At 41.8% G+C, this 14055-nt stretch overlaps 1 protein-coding gene across 2 annotated transcripts in view; it reads left to right on the forward strand.

The window, feature by feature from the left end:
- The window catches only part of EXOC4 (exocyst complex component 4), a 585849-nt gene that overhangs the window by 326726 nt on the left and 245068 nt on the right, over nucleotides 1-14055 (forward strand). For both annotated transcript variants that reach the window (XM_053255624.1, XM_053255625.1), the window contains one exon: nucleotides 11378-11474. In XM_053255624.1, coding sequence (XP_053111599.1) covers nucleotides 11378-11474 — 97 coding nt within the window. The remainder of the gene's footprint in view (nucleotides 1-11377; nucleotides 11475-14055) is intronic.

Consider the following 14055-nt stretch of genomic DNA (forward strand, 5'->3'; position numbering starts at 1 on the left):
CCCCCCAATACCCTGTAGTTTATTTCCAGACAAATTAAATCAGCAAGCTGGCGCTCTTCCTTTATACAGCAGCTGGAAAACATTGGAGGCTTTTTCTACTGTGCTGTAAAAGGCAGTCATAACCATTTGGGACCATAAAGATCTAGGAAATAAAAGACCCATTGGTATGAATAAGAGATTTCTAGGAATGGCAAATAGGTCACAAAAGCCGCAGTTCCTAGAATTTTGAATAATAAGAGCAGAGTGCTTTTGACATGAAGGTTGTGTTCATATAAGGCCTCCATTTGTACCCTGTTGATGTTGCAAAGCTTCCGTTGTTTTCAAAATGGCTTACAAGTAATCGGCTGTGCGTCCCAAGTGCATGGGTTGAGTCTGTAGCTCCACGGGAGAGCTGGTCTTCTTCTTCTTCTTCTTCTTCTTCTTCTTCTTCTTCTTCTTCTTCTTCTTCTTCTTCTTCCTATTGTTATTGCTCTAGTTATTGTTATTGTTATTGTTATTTTACACAGTCAGACAGTTGTTATTGACTGGTTTGTTTTATCCAGACATCGAGTCCTTCCCAAGGACCTGGGATGCCAGAATTTTATTGTCAATGTCGTTGCTGTTGTTATGGATATCGTCGCAGAATATAGGCTGTTCCCAGTAAAGCTGATTTTTGTAATTGGCTGATGGTGATTTCTGTGGCCCCTATGTTGCTGAGGTGCTCTTCAAGGTCTTTTGGAACTGCACCAAGGGCGCCAATTACCACTGGAATTATTTGGGTCTTTTTCTGCCACAGCCTTTCAATTTCAATTTTTAGATCTTTGTATTTGGTGATTTTTTCTATTTCTTTTTCTTCTATTCTGCTATCCCCTGGTATTGCTATGTCGATTATTTTGACTTGTTTTTCTTTCTTCTCGACTACAGTTATATCTGGTGTATTGTGTGGCAGATGTTTGTCTGTTTGTAGTCGGAAGTCCCATAATATTTTTACATCTTCATTTTCTTCAACTTTTTCAATTTTATGGTCCCACCAATTCTTGGCTACAGGTAGCTTGTATTTTTTGCAGATGTTCCAGTGTATCATCCCTGCTACTTTGTCAAGCCTTTGTTTGTAGTCAGTCTGTGCGATCTTCTTACAACAGCTGATCAGGTGGTCCACGGTTTCATCTGCTTCTTTACAAAGGCGGCACTTGGTGTTTGTGGTGGATTTTTCGACTTTTGCTCTTATTGCATTTGTTCTTAGTGCCTGTTCTTGTGCAGCCAGTATTAAACCCTCTGTTCCTTTCTTCAAGTTGCCATTCTTAAGCCATTGCCAGGTCTTGGTGATGTCTGATTTTCCATTTATATTGTGCAAATATTGACCATGCAGGGGCTTATTTCTCCATTTTTCTGCTCGGTTCTTGACTTGTTCTTTCTTGTAGGCCTGCTTTCTTTCATTGGTGTTGAATAGCTTCTCGTCCTTCACCATTTGAAGTGCATCTTCTTCACTGTCCTTGATATATTCTTCAAGGCCTCTTTTCTCCTCCTCTACTGTTTGATGGACTTGCAGCATTCCTCTTCCACCTGAGCTGCGAGGGAGGTAGAGCCTATCGACATCACTGCGGGGGTGCAGAGCATGATTGATGGTCATGATTTTCCTGGTCTTACGATCTAGCATCTCTAGCTCTGCCTGGGTCCAGTCTATTATTCCTGCAGTGTATCTGATAACAGGTATAGCCCAGGTGTTTATGGCTTGTATGGTGTTCCTGCCATTGAGTTTGGACTTGAGGATTTTTCTAACTCTCCTGATGTATTCACTGCCAGTTTTTCTTTTAACTTCAGTGTGTACAATCTTATCAGCCTGGAGAATGCCCAAGTATTTGTAAGGTTCTTTCTCTTCCAGGTTCTTGATCTTGCTTCCATTGGGCAGTTCTATTCCTTCTTTTTTTGTTATTTTTCCTCTTTTCGTTATTAATGCAGCACACTTGTCTAGTCCAAACTCCATTGCTATATCGCTACTGAATATACGGACAGTGCTTAGCAGTGATTCAATTTCTGACTGGGGCTTTCCATACAACTTCAGATCGTCCATGTACAGCAGATGGTTGATTTTACTTGATGTTTGAGATGTTTGGTATCCGAGGCCTGTTTTGTTGAGTATTTTTGAAAGTGGGGTCATGGCGATTACAAACAATAGAGGGGATAGTGAGTCCCCTTGGAAAATGCCTCTTCTAATGCTAACCTGTCCAAGTGTCTCAACATTGATTGTTAACTGTGTACTCCACATGCTCATTGCTTTTTAAATAAATATCTGAATGTTTTTGCTGACACCAGTTGTTTCTAAACATTTTAGTATCCATGTGTGAGGCAATGAATCAAAGGCTTTCTTGTAGTCAATCCATGCAACACTTAGATTTGTTTTTCTTCTCTTGCAGTTTTCTAAAATCATTTTGTCAATCAGCAGCTGGTCTTTTGTGCCTCTGGTGTTTGGGCAATTTCCTTTCTGTTCAACTGGAAGCTGTTTGTTAGTTAATAAGTGTTGCATCACTTCATCTGCTATTATTCCACTTAATAATTTGAACATGGTTGGCAGGCAGGTTATTGGTCTATAATTACTTGGAACTGCACCTTTTGCTGGGTCTTTCATGATGAGATGAGTTTTCCCAGTTGTTAGCCATTGTTCAATATCACCGCCTTCAATAATGTGATTGAACTGTTTTGATAGTTGTTTATGAAGGCTTGTTAGGTGTTTAAGCCAAAAGCCATGCAGTTCATCGTCACCTGGCGCAGTCCAATTTTTAATTTTCTTTGCTCTTTCACTTATTAATTCTGGTGTTATTATTAGATCTTGCATTTGTTAGTTACATTTTTTGACCTCTTTCATCCAGCCTGCTTTTTTATTATAATCTTATGGATTGTCCCATAATTTCCCCCAGAATTGCACTGTTTCTTCTTTATTTGGTGTTTCTAGGTTTCTTGCAGTTTCTCCTTCTATGCTTTGGTAGAAACATCTCTGATTCGACTGGAATTGGAGATTCTGCCTGTGTTGTGTAATTCTGGCTTCATATCTGCTAATCTTCTTTGACACTGCTGTTATTTGCTGCTTTATTATTTCCAGGACTTCTCTAATTTTCCTTGAATCTAGGTGGTATTTTTGGATCAGATACTGTTTGGTGTTTTCATTCTTCAGCTTCTTGTCTTTCATATCTTTCAATTTACTAGCATCTGATCTAAGCCTGGAGATTTTATTTTCTAATCTAATCTTCCATTTAGGTGATGTACTGCTTTCTTTTTTTACAGGTCCACTGATCTTATATCCGAGCTCTTGTGTTCTTATTGTTGCTGCACTGTACATTAGTTGGTTTGTTTCTTGCAAATTATTGGTTGTTATTTCTGCAAGTGCAGCATTGACATCTTTTAATGCCTGAGCAAGTTGGCAACTGTTTTTAGAGCTGGAAGTCGAACCCTGGTGGTTGTTTGGTTCATGTGCTCAGTTATTTTTGGCTTTAGTTCTTGTTGCTTTTCTGTTAAACGGCATTCGGGTTTTTGAGGTGAAGGCAAAGGGGAGGTTGCCTGGTTTTGAATTTGAAACAGTTCAGCAACAGTGGCATCCTTGATTTCCAACACCTCCTCCACCTGCTCCTGAGCAACTTCTTCAATTGGTGGTAATTCTTCTTCCATATCTTGAGCCTGTGTTGCTCTTTTCAGTTCTCCCAGCTCAACTCCTGTGAATACTTTATTTCTTATTATGAATCTTCTCTGGTCTGCTAGCCTTTGTTCTGTTATTTCTGTTTCTGGATGCATCTCTTTCCAAATTTGGTACATTCTTTTTAAATAACCTCTTCTAGTTGGACTAGACTTGTAATAGCAGATCATTATTTCCTTGTTGGCATTTTTTCTATATTTTTTTCGGTTAAGCGACGTTTCTTCCAGTAACTTTGCTGTCTCCAGCCCTGGTTGCTCAACTGAAGATCCTGAGTCCTGTTGCCCACTTGCCACCAGATGTCCAGGGGCTATAGCATCTGGCGCGGTCCTTGTTGACCTGGGCGACGACCGATCAGTATAGATTTATTAAAGTTACGTCTCACCATATTGTTGATGGGAGAGGCACTCTTTGTCTGACTCCTCTGGTGAGACCTGTCCAGTATGGTTGGACCTCTGGCATAGCTCTCACCTTCATCAGAGTACACAAGCCCCACAACCACGCCAAGGTAGTGCCTCACTGGGGGTATTATTATTATTATTATTATTATTATTATTATTATTATTATTTCGATTTCTATACTGCCCTTCCAAAAATAGCTCAGGGCTGTTTACAAAGAGAAACAATAAATAAATAAGATGGCTCCCTGTTCCCAAAGGGCTCACATTCTAAAACGAAACATAGGATAGATACCAGCAACAGTCACTGGAAGTACTGTGCTGGGGGTGGATAGGACCAGTTACTCTCCCCCTGCTAAATAAAGAGAATCACCACATTAAAAAGTTACCTCTTTGCCAAGTTAGCAGGGGTTATGGTAAGGTAAAGTGTGCTGTCAAGTTGATTTCGACTCCTGGCGCTCACAGAGCCCTGTGGTTTTCTTTGGTACTATACAGGAGGGGTTTACCATTGCCTCCTCCCATGCAGTATGAGATGATGCCTTTCAGCATCGTCCTATATCGCTGCTGCCCAATATAGTACCAGCGGGGATTCGAACTGGCAACCTTCTGCTTGTTAGTCAAGCATTTCCCCACTGTGCCATTTAAGGTCGTAGTAAGCATGGATTGCCACCTTTGGTAAGCAGGGTCTGCCCTGGTTTGTATTTGAATGAAAGGCTACATGTGAGTGCTGTAAGATATTCCCCCTTAGGGGATAGGGCCGCTCTGGATAGAGCATTTGTATACTTGCATGCAGAAGGTTCCAAGTCTCCCCCACCCCCGGATCTCCAAGTTAGGGCTGAGAGAGACTCCTGCCTGTAATCTTAGAGGAGCTGCTGCCAGTCTGTGTAGACAATCCTGAGCTAGATGGACCAGTGGTCTGATTCAATATAAGGCAGCTTCCTATGTTCCATCTGCTTTGCATGCAGGAGATCCCAGGTTCAATCTCTGGCACAATCTCCAGATAGGGCTGGGAAAGACCCCTGCCTGAAACCTTGGAGAGCTGCTGCCAGTCAGTGCATACACAATGAGCTAGATGGACCAAGGGTGTGACTTGCTTATAAGGCAGCTTCCTATATTCCTATGATAGTGGCTGACATCCTGACTCAACTTGTTCCTCTGCAGGGTCTACTCATTTTACAGAAATAGGGACATTTGCTAGCTTAAGGAAAGCTAAACTATCCACTTAGTTTTCCTTCATCCTAGAGGTGAACAACATGTTTAGCATGGAACATTAATTAGGGTAGTGCATGTAGCCTCTGACAAGACCAGACACAATTACAGATTCTTTTTGTCTTGGATCCAAAGATCATCCTGTTGCAGGTTCTGGTTCGAGAGGTCTCCTGGCTCAGCCAAATGAGTGCTCAGGAATGCTCTTGTCTTCATTTTTTTTTTGCTAAGCTAAGGCCAAGCTGAATATAGGAAGCTCATTTATACTGAGTCAGACCATCTGGCCATCTAGTCTGTGCTGCCTGGCAGTGGCTCTGAAGGATTTCCGAAAGGGGTCTTTCTCAGTTCTACCTGGAGGTGCCAGGGATTGAACCTGAGACCTCCTGCGTGGAAAGCATATAGCGAATGCCTGTAATATGATGACCCTTCTCTAACTGGTGACTTAAGCTTTTATGTATTGGAGGAAGAAAACTGGAAACGGGGTTATTAAGAAAATTATCTGTAACTTCATTTGAAAGTGAGTTGTTGAATTAAAACTGAGTTGTTAGCTGGATAAAATCTCTCCTGAGTTCGCAGGACTATAAATTGTGTCAAGATAGTGTTGTTTGCATCTCTCATATCCTGCAATGTGGTGGGTCCAGTGAACACAACCTTCAGTGTGGCACACCTGGATTCACCCAGGGGTGCCCTTCTGCAGTTGATAATCTGTCCTTGATTATCAGTTCCCTCATCTATGAAATGGCGGTGGCAATGACCTCCTTGATGGAGCTGTGGTCCCAGCTCAACATGAACACATGGCGGTGCCCAGTGCAAGTGCTGAAAATTAAATATCCCTAGAAGTTGCAGCCTTCAGCTTAGAAGCCTTTACCCTAATCCCAGGCGGTGGAAACAACTTCTGCAGAGAGGAAGGAAGAGCATTTGCAGTTGACCATGTTTGAGCTGCGTCCACACACTGTCAACAGATTTGGGGACTCAGCCCTGATGTGCTGTATCTGTACCTCATTATCAGTAACTAATCAAGTTTTTAAAAAAACAACCTTTCCTCTACACACGTAGTATAATTCATTATTGCATGCATTTTTGGGAGCAGAGAACAAAAGTGCTTTCTGCAAAAGTGCTTGCTTTTGGCCACACTATCTTTGAATGATCTTGCTGGGAAGATCTGAGGGATTGTTTAATTGTTTGTGCTGAAGTTAATTTCTGTCAATAATGACAGAGCACTGGCTTTTCTTCATTTCATCTGGTATTTCTTTGTTCAGGCTCAGATTGAGGCCCTGATTAAGCCAGGTTGTGAGAGATGAACAAGAACTCTCTAAGAACTGATGTATTCCTTCCCCATCCCATTTAGCTTTTGTCATGTCTGTGTGAATTTAGAGAAGAAAAGCAGTTGCAAATGTTTAAAGTTTAGTTTTGGAGAGTTGTCATCCTTAATTGCATCCAGAAAATATTTATAAATGTGTTCAGTCAGTTGTCTCCTCCATATGCCTTCGCTTTAGGCAGCGTGAAAAGAACATCGTCAAAACTCACATTCAGCTTAGTATGGTGATGTCTTCTGTTTGCATCAATATACAAGGGCCAAGTTGGCTTATTAAACTCTTAAATAGACCCTAAATGCATACTTGATATGCTGTTATTCCACCTCCTCTGCCTCCAGTACATCATTTTAATGCCCTAATTAGGGGTATAGATTTCTTTTTCTCTACCTTTCCATGTCATGTGTGTGTTTGAATGTTTGTTCTTATCATCCTTCTCCTCTTCCAGTAGTAACTAACTCTTTCATAACTCTCAGAGCTGGCTCATAGAATCACTAGGGCCATTTTTCCTGGACTGTGCCATCCAGCCTGCAGATTTGAGAAGGCAACCACAACTTCTGATTCTCTTTCCTCTGCTATACACCTCTAAAATAACTACTTCCCCTTTTAATTTCCTTTCCCCATCTCAAAAAGATTATAATCTATTTTATTTGTTCTGCTTTTTTGTAAGCTTTGCCAAGCAGCAATGGGCTGGGAGGGCAGGATGGGAATCTTTTAAATAAATATGTAGATGGTATAGAGCTGGGGAAAGTGATGAAAAGGGCAACCAGAAATAGTAAAGCTCTTTTCCTTCCAGGCAGAGCTGAAAAAGTGCTCAAGGCATTTGTTAAGAAGTCTGCGTGGCGTGTCAGCTACTACGCTCCGTGGCTGTGCTTTGCTCCGAGTGGGGGAAATTAGCTTCAAATGGATGCAGCCCAGTCTACAGCTATATAGAATAAAGTACTCTGGGAAAGTTGGCTGCGGTGCGGACGCCCTGGAAAGGACAGAGTAGACATGTGTTCTTGAAAAGAAAGAGTTGTCTTAGTGAGTGATACTGGAGGTACAGAACATGGAAAGAGGGTGGGTAGCTTTAATGCTGGGCAGAGGTAAGAGGTTTGAGCGTGAAAGAAAGAGAAAAGCCGCTTTTCATAGCGCCCTGCTTCTAGCTGGGGATCCTCCTCTCCAGTTGGCTCAAGCACCCGAGAGTAATGAGGTGCACCTGAGCAGCATGGGGCGCAGAGTCCGATGGTCAGCCCTGAGTGCAGGAGAATGATGGCATCGTTGAGGGGGTTCTTATAGGCAAAAACATACCCTGAGAATGATTGAAGAGTTTTCGTGGGGGAGACTGATAAGGTGCTTTTTAAAGGAAACTCCTAGTGATTTGGGAATTCTTGCTCTAAATCAGACATGAATATCGTATATTGATTAGGTTACATCTTGCTCCCTTGTATTCTCCTTAAACAAAGAGATGTTCACAAAGAGATCTCTGAGATCAGTCACCTGAATAGAGAATGGAGGGGTACATTGGGCATTCTGGCATTACTCACTCAATTCTGATAACAGTAGAGAGTAAATGAGGTGAGAAGTTTTGTTTAGCCTTGAAACTTCTTAGCATGGTATATGGGAGGAAGAGAGCTTGCATTCCTTTTTCTTTTGACTCAGCTTTACTTTAATTTGAGTCTGTCCTGCATCTTGCTCTGTATATGCTCAGATGCAGATACAGTGCTCAGACTACATGTGAGCACTGTAAGATATTCCCCTTAGGGGATGGAGCCACTCTGGGAAGAGCATCTAGGTTCCAAGTTCCCTCCCTGGCATCTCCAAGATAGGGCTGAGAAAGTTTCCTGCCTGCAACCTTGGAGAAGCCGCTGCCAGTCTGTGAAGACAATACTGAGCTAGATGGACCAATGGTCTGACTCAGTATATGGCAGCTTCCTATGTTCCAATCAGAGTGGCATTTCCTTTAGTTCATTCCAGTCGTTTGCAAATGGCCTGATGGCACCCTGGGGAAACACCTTGTCAGAAAGATCTTTTACCTAGAATGCTGCCACTGCCTCAAGAAGCATAGAATCCAATCTCCAGTCTCCGAGGCAAGAGGCCTCTGAATACCAGTAGCAGGGGAGCAACAGCAGGCCATGCCCTCAGCTCTTGCCTGTGGGCTCCCCAGAGGCATCTGGTGGGCCACTGTGGGAAACAGGATGCTGGACTGGATAGGCCTTCAGCCTGATCCAGCAGGGCTGTACTTATGTTCACTGTTTCTCTTCCAAGCAGGTTCAGGAAAGAAAATGGCTAAGTGGCTGAAGGGTACACTGAAGCACCCCAAATGGTGTAGCAAGCATGGCTTGTAACACAGAGTTTAGAGAACTGAGGGAAACGTAATAGTGATCTATAAAATTATGGTCCACATATACAAAACAAAAATCTCACGTTATTTCATAACAGAACTTGGTACTACCCAAAGAAATTGATTGGCTTTAGGTTCAGGACAGACAGAAGAAAGCACTTCTTGATGCAATTTATAATTCACCTGGGGAATTTTCTGCTACAAGAGGTGGTGATAGCTGTTAGCTGAAATGGATTTTTAAATTGATTAGACAAATTCATGAAGGATAGGCCTGATCATTCAGTACTAGCTGTGATGGCTAAATGAAACCTCCATTTTCAGAGTCCAGATTTACCTCTGAATGCCAGATACTAGGGATAAACAACAGGGTGAATAGCTGCCTTCACACCCTTCTTGTGGGCCACTTAGAGGCACCTTGAGCAACAGCCCGGAAGGAACCCTGTGGGTCTTCTTATACTGTAATATGATTTTGCAGTTGGGACACCTCTATTCATTCCAGTAACAGACCAGTGGCAAAATGCTAACGTGAATGCAGCCCTACACTTGAGTGCTGTTTCCCTGTCTGGGAGCATCAAGGACTACTCTAATTGGTGGACGTGATATTGGATAGATCGGACTCTGGCCCCAACAAACTGTCTTGTGTGAAGGCTCCATGGGCTTTGTTCAAACACAGGGAAACTGGGGTTGTTATGTTTTGGACTGAGACCAGGTCTTCCCACCACAGTTTAAACTGCATATTGACAGACCAGGGGAGAGAGTTCCACCCCTGCATGTGGCTCATTTGTGTATTCTTAGAAATAACTCCACACAAATTGCTACAGAAATCAATATCTGAAAAAGGGAAGCCAATTACTAGGGATGTGTGAATCGATTTGGGTGCAAATCAATTTGTACCTGAATCTAGCTGATTTGGGTGATTTGGAGACAGAACAAATCGCCCCTGTGGCACATTGATTAGATTCGCGTCCAAATCAAATCGCCCCAGATTCTATTCAAATCAATTTGAGATTGGGATTCCTCCTATTAATTTCCCTAGATTCCCAGCTTTCACTAAAAAAAAAAAAAAAAAAGCTAAGCTCTATCCCTGGTAGAAGTGGAGTTATGGAACAAAATTTGTGGTCACTATTTTTCAAGTGTTTGGATTCTTTGGTGTATAATAACTTTTCCTCAATGAATCCCTATGAGGATTCATTACATACCTTCATTTCTTCTGTTAATTTTGACTGTCATTGGACAGTGCCAACTGTCAATTGCCATGTGCCAACTACACCCAGCTCCCACCCGCGAGGCAGTGGGTTACTACTCGGTTTATGTTCTAGGAATCTTTTCAAGTGTTTTTAGACTCTATGGTGTCTAATAACCTTTCCTTATAATGAATCCCTTGAAATTCCTAAAATATAAACTGAGTACCCAGTGGCTTACAGGTTGGGGTGTAGTTGGCACATGGGATGCAACTAATTCCCCACCCAAAGCAGTGGGGTCAAAATTAACAAGAAATGAAGGTGTGTAATGAAGACACCAAAAAATCTAAACACTTCAAATATTCCTAAAAAATAAACTTGAGTACCCCAGTGTGTGTGGGGCGGGGGGGGGGGGATAGTTGACACATGGCACAGTCAAAATAAACAGAAGAAACGAAGAAAGGTTATTAGACACCAACGACTGTCAAAATGAACAGAAGGAATGAGGAAAAGTTATTAGATACCAAAGAAACTAAACACTTCAATATTCCTAAAAAATAAACTGAGTACCCCACTGACTTGCAGGTGGTGGGGAGGGAGGTGTAGTTGGCACGTGGCAATTGACAGTTAGCACTGTCCAATGACAGTCAAAATGAACAGAAAATGAAGGTTTGCAATGACTCCTCATAGGGATTCATTTTGAGGGAAAGTTATTATACACCAGAGAATCCAAACACTTGAAAAATAGTGACCACACATTTTGCTCCATAACTCCACTTATACAAGGGCTAGAGCTTAGCTTTTTTATTTTTAAATGAAAGCTGGGGATCCATGTTAGGGTTAGAATCTCCATTATTTCCTATGGTGGAAATCTACAGAATCAGTAAAAACTAAACAAAAATAATTAAAAATCAACCAAGTGCATCACTGCCTTGAAATTTGGGTGGTAGGTGGCACCAATGGGGACCTACCCACCACCCAAATTTGGTGCCTCTAGGACCTTTATAAGCAATCTGAATTGATCTGAATCAAATCAAATCCAAATCAAATCTGGGGTGATTTGGGGGGACAGATTCGGACACAAAACAAACCAGAGGTTATTCAATTCAGGCACAAATTGAATCAAAAAAATCAATTCGTGCACATCCTTACCAATTACAAAAGGTAAGCTCTGAGCCTATTGGAATTTATTCAGTGCAGTGAGGGGTATATTGAAGACTCATGCAGGCAGGAAAGTGTTCAGTGCCTGAATAATGAATGGTTTGGTCTGATTTGATGTGTGTGTTTCCTTTAAGGAGGACCTGATGACAATTTGATCGAAGGAGGTGGGACCAAGTTTGTCTGCAAGCCAGGAGCCCGAAATATTACCGTTATCTTCCACCCGCTTCTGAGGTAAAGCTCTGTCTTTTTGCCTACATAGTCTGTGCACATGTACATGTAAATGGAGGGGGAAACTATTATTTTTTAAATCTATATTTACACATGCGTTTGTTGTGTCAAAGCTTTGGAATCTTGATGGACCATTGAATTGTGTACAGAACTCAGTATCATCAGACTCTTGGTTTCCTTTAGATAGGCAAATTTCTAGTCCTTGGCTCATGTACTGTCTAACGTACATGCATGTAAGGGCATTTTGTATGAACAAGGAGTGATGATTTTGACCACTGCCATGTATCGCTGAACTGGCTGCCCTCCAAAAATATGTCCCTGAAGGTCTCCAAACCCTTGAAGACATAATTGGTGGGACAGCAGAGAGATAAGGTGGAATAAGTGAAAAAGATCTTTCCCTTGTGTGTGGAAGCCCCCCCCCCCCTCTCTCTTTCTCTCTCTCTCTCACTTTCAGAGAGGGAGTGCAACACTTGCTGATGTTTTTCCCAATGACCGCCATGTAGTGGCCCAAGAATGCCCCAGCTAGAATTATAATCTCATTCCAAGGGGCATTCTTGCAGTGCGTAGAGAGGGTGGATGTCTGCAACCTAATGGCTGCAAGAGGAAGCTTGCCCTCACACCCCTGAAAATTGCCCAAACATCTCCATGTTCAGTGAATTTTGAATTCATTATTGGTTTTCAGGAGAGCCCTTAATACCCATCTGTCTGGCCTGGCCTTCCAAGGTTTTTAAACTGTTGTAAATGTTTAGCCTGGTCCTCCAGGGTTTTTAAACTGTTTTAAATGTCTTGATTATTAATTGGTTTTATGTTGTTTTTATAGTTTTTGTTTTTAACTGTTAATTGATTTTAATTGTTTTTATGTAAATCGCCCTGAGCCATTTTTGGAAGGGCGATATATATATCGAATGCATGAACGAATGAATGAATGAATGAGTAGCCTGCAAATGGGCCCATAAAATGGGGTGGGGGCCATTTCAGTCAAGCCCTAACATATCCTCTTGACCCTGAATGAGGTGATATGTTAAAATACGTTGGATATGTATCATCTTCAACTAAACTCTTTGCATTTTTTAATACTTCATCAATCCCTTTGGCCTTTTGAGATCAACATCATAATTTGTAGAACAAACTCTTTCTAGAATTCAAGGATTTAAAAATGTTGGGTTTTGTTTGTTTACTTTGTCATAGACTACATACTCAATGGCACAACTTTACATAGTGGGTGGACAGTAAAACTCAAAGGTTTCCTTATATTTCTGGCTGAGATAACAGGAGGCATGGGTGAAGTTAAATCTCTCTGTAGCTGTGATTGTCCCTGTTCCCCCTAGCATAGCATCCTCCCAGTGGCTATTGCTGGTATGTCTCCTGGGTTTTCTTGTAGACCGAGAGACCATTTGGAACCATTTTCTCATTCTTCTTGCTGTGTAAACCATTTTGTGAACCTCTGTGTCAAAAAGTGGTATATAAATATTTTTGACGATGATGTATTTCTGTCTATTGATATCTTCATGCTACTGTTGTAGAATTGTGTAGCAGGATGTCTGTAACCTTGCTGCAGATGCTCTCTCTTGGCTTCTTAAAAACCCGCTTGCTCTCCTGCTGGGCTTATTTGTCTGTTTGACCCCCTTTGACGGCAAATAATGTAATTTATTATTGATCAGGAGTGGGGGGGGGAGTTTAGTTGTGGCTTGTAGCAGATTGTTTATCATTCACTGCCAGTTATGATTAATAAGCAGCGAGCGAATGTGGCGACCACCGCAAGGTAAGCTGATTTCTTGATAAACAGGTTTCATACTTTACAAGACTGCAAATGAAGCCCCCTACACCTTCTGAAGCAGGATGTCAATTATTAAAATACATTAGGAATTCTCAGCTGGAAACTCATCAGGGGCTTCTGGCGCTTGCAAATACCTGAGCGGAGTAAGGTGGAAATAGGAAGCTTATTAGTGCATCATTGGGGTTTTATCTCCCCACCCACCTTCCAGCCTGGTGATTAATTTTCTTTTTATCATCAGTGCTGAACTGGCAGAAGGTTTGTTGTTACTCTGCTCAATAGCTAACAAGTTTTGTCTTCTGTTTTTGTTCATATGCTTTTCCGAGTCCCATTCTATATCTCTTGTCTCCATTAGCAACAGTGTAAGGCTGTTTCCGATATTACACATTGTACTGGCATTAATCTTAAGATGTGTTTTGAGTATCACTCTTCAGAAGTTTAAATTTGCCGCAAACCTGCATTTGCCAGCCAATCCGGGCTTCCACTTTTGCACATGAGTATTGGACCCCAAAAAAGCTATTTACGTTTATGTTCTTAAATGATTTTAAAAGTGTGCATCCTCATGCACGAGTAGCTGTGCACCTACGAAATTGTAACATGAGAAACAACCCTCAGACATCTCTCTTAAAAATCTCTAAGCCCTAGCAAAGCTTAGGTTTATCCATGATACATAGCATTTGGGGCAGGACCTTGAATGGTTGGCCAGGATGACAGAGAGAAGAGGCACCAGGTAAAGGGTGCAGATTAGAATTAGACATCACAAGGAGACAGTCAATTAAGGTAGTCAGGTTTTTGAGTGACAGTATAGCT

The sequence above is a fragment of the Hemicordylus capensis genome, chromosome 5, assembly GCF_027244095.1.
Source record: "Hemicordylus capensis ecotype Gifberg chromosome 5, rHemCap1.1.pri, whole genome shotgun sequence".
Classification (NCBI taxonomy): domain Eukaryota; kingdom Metazoa; phylum Chordata; class Lepidosauria; order Squamata; family Cordylidae; genus Hemicordylus; species Hemicordylus capensis.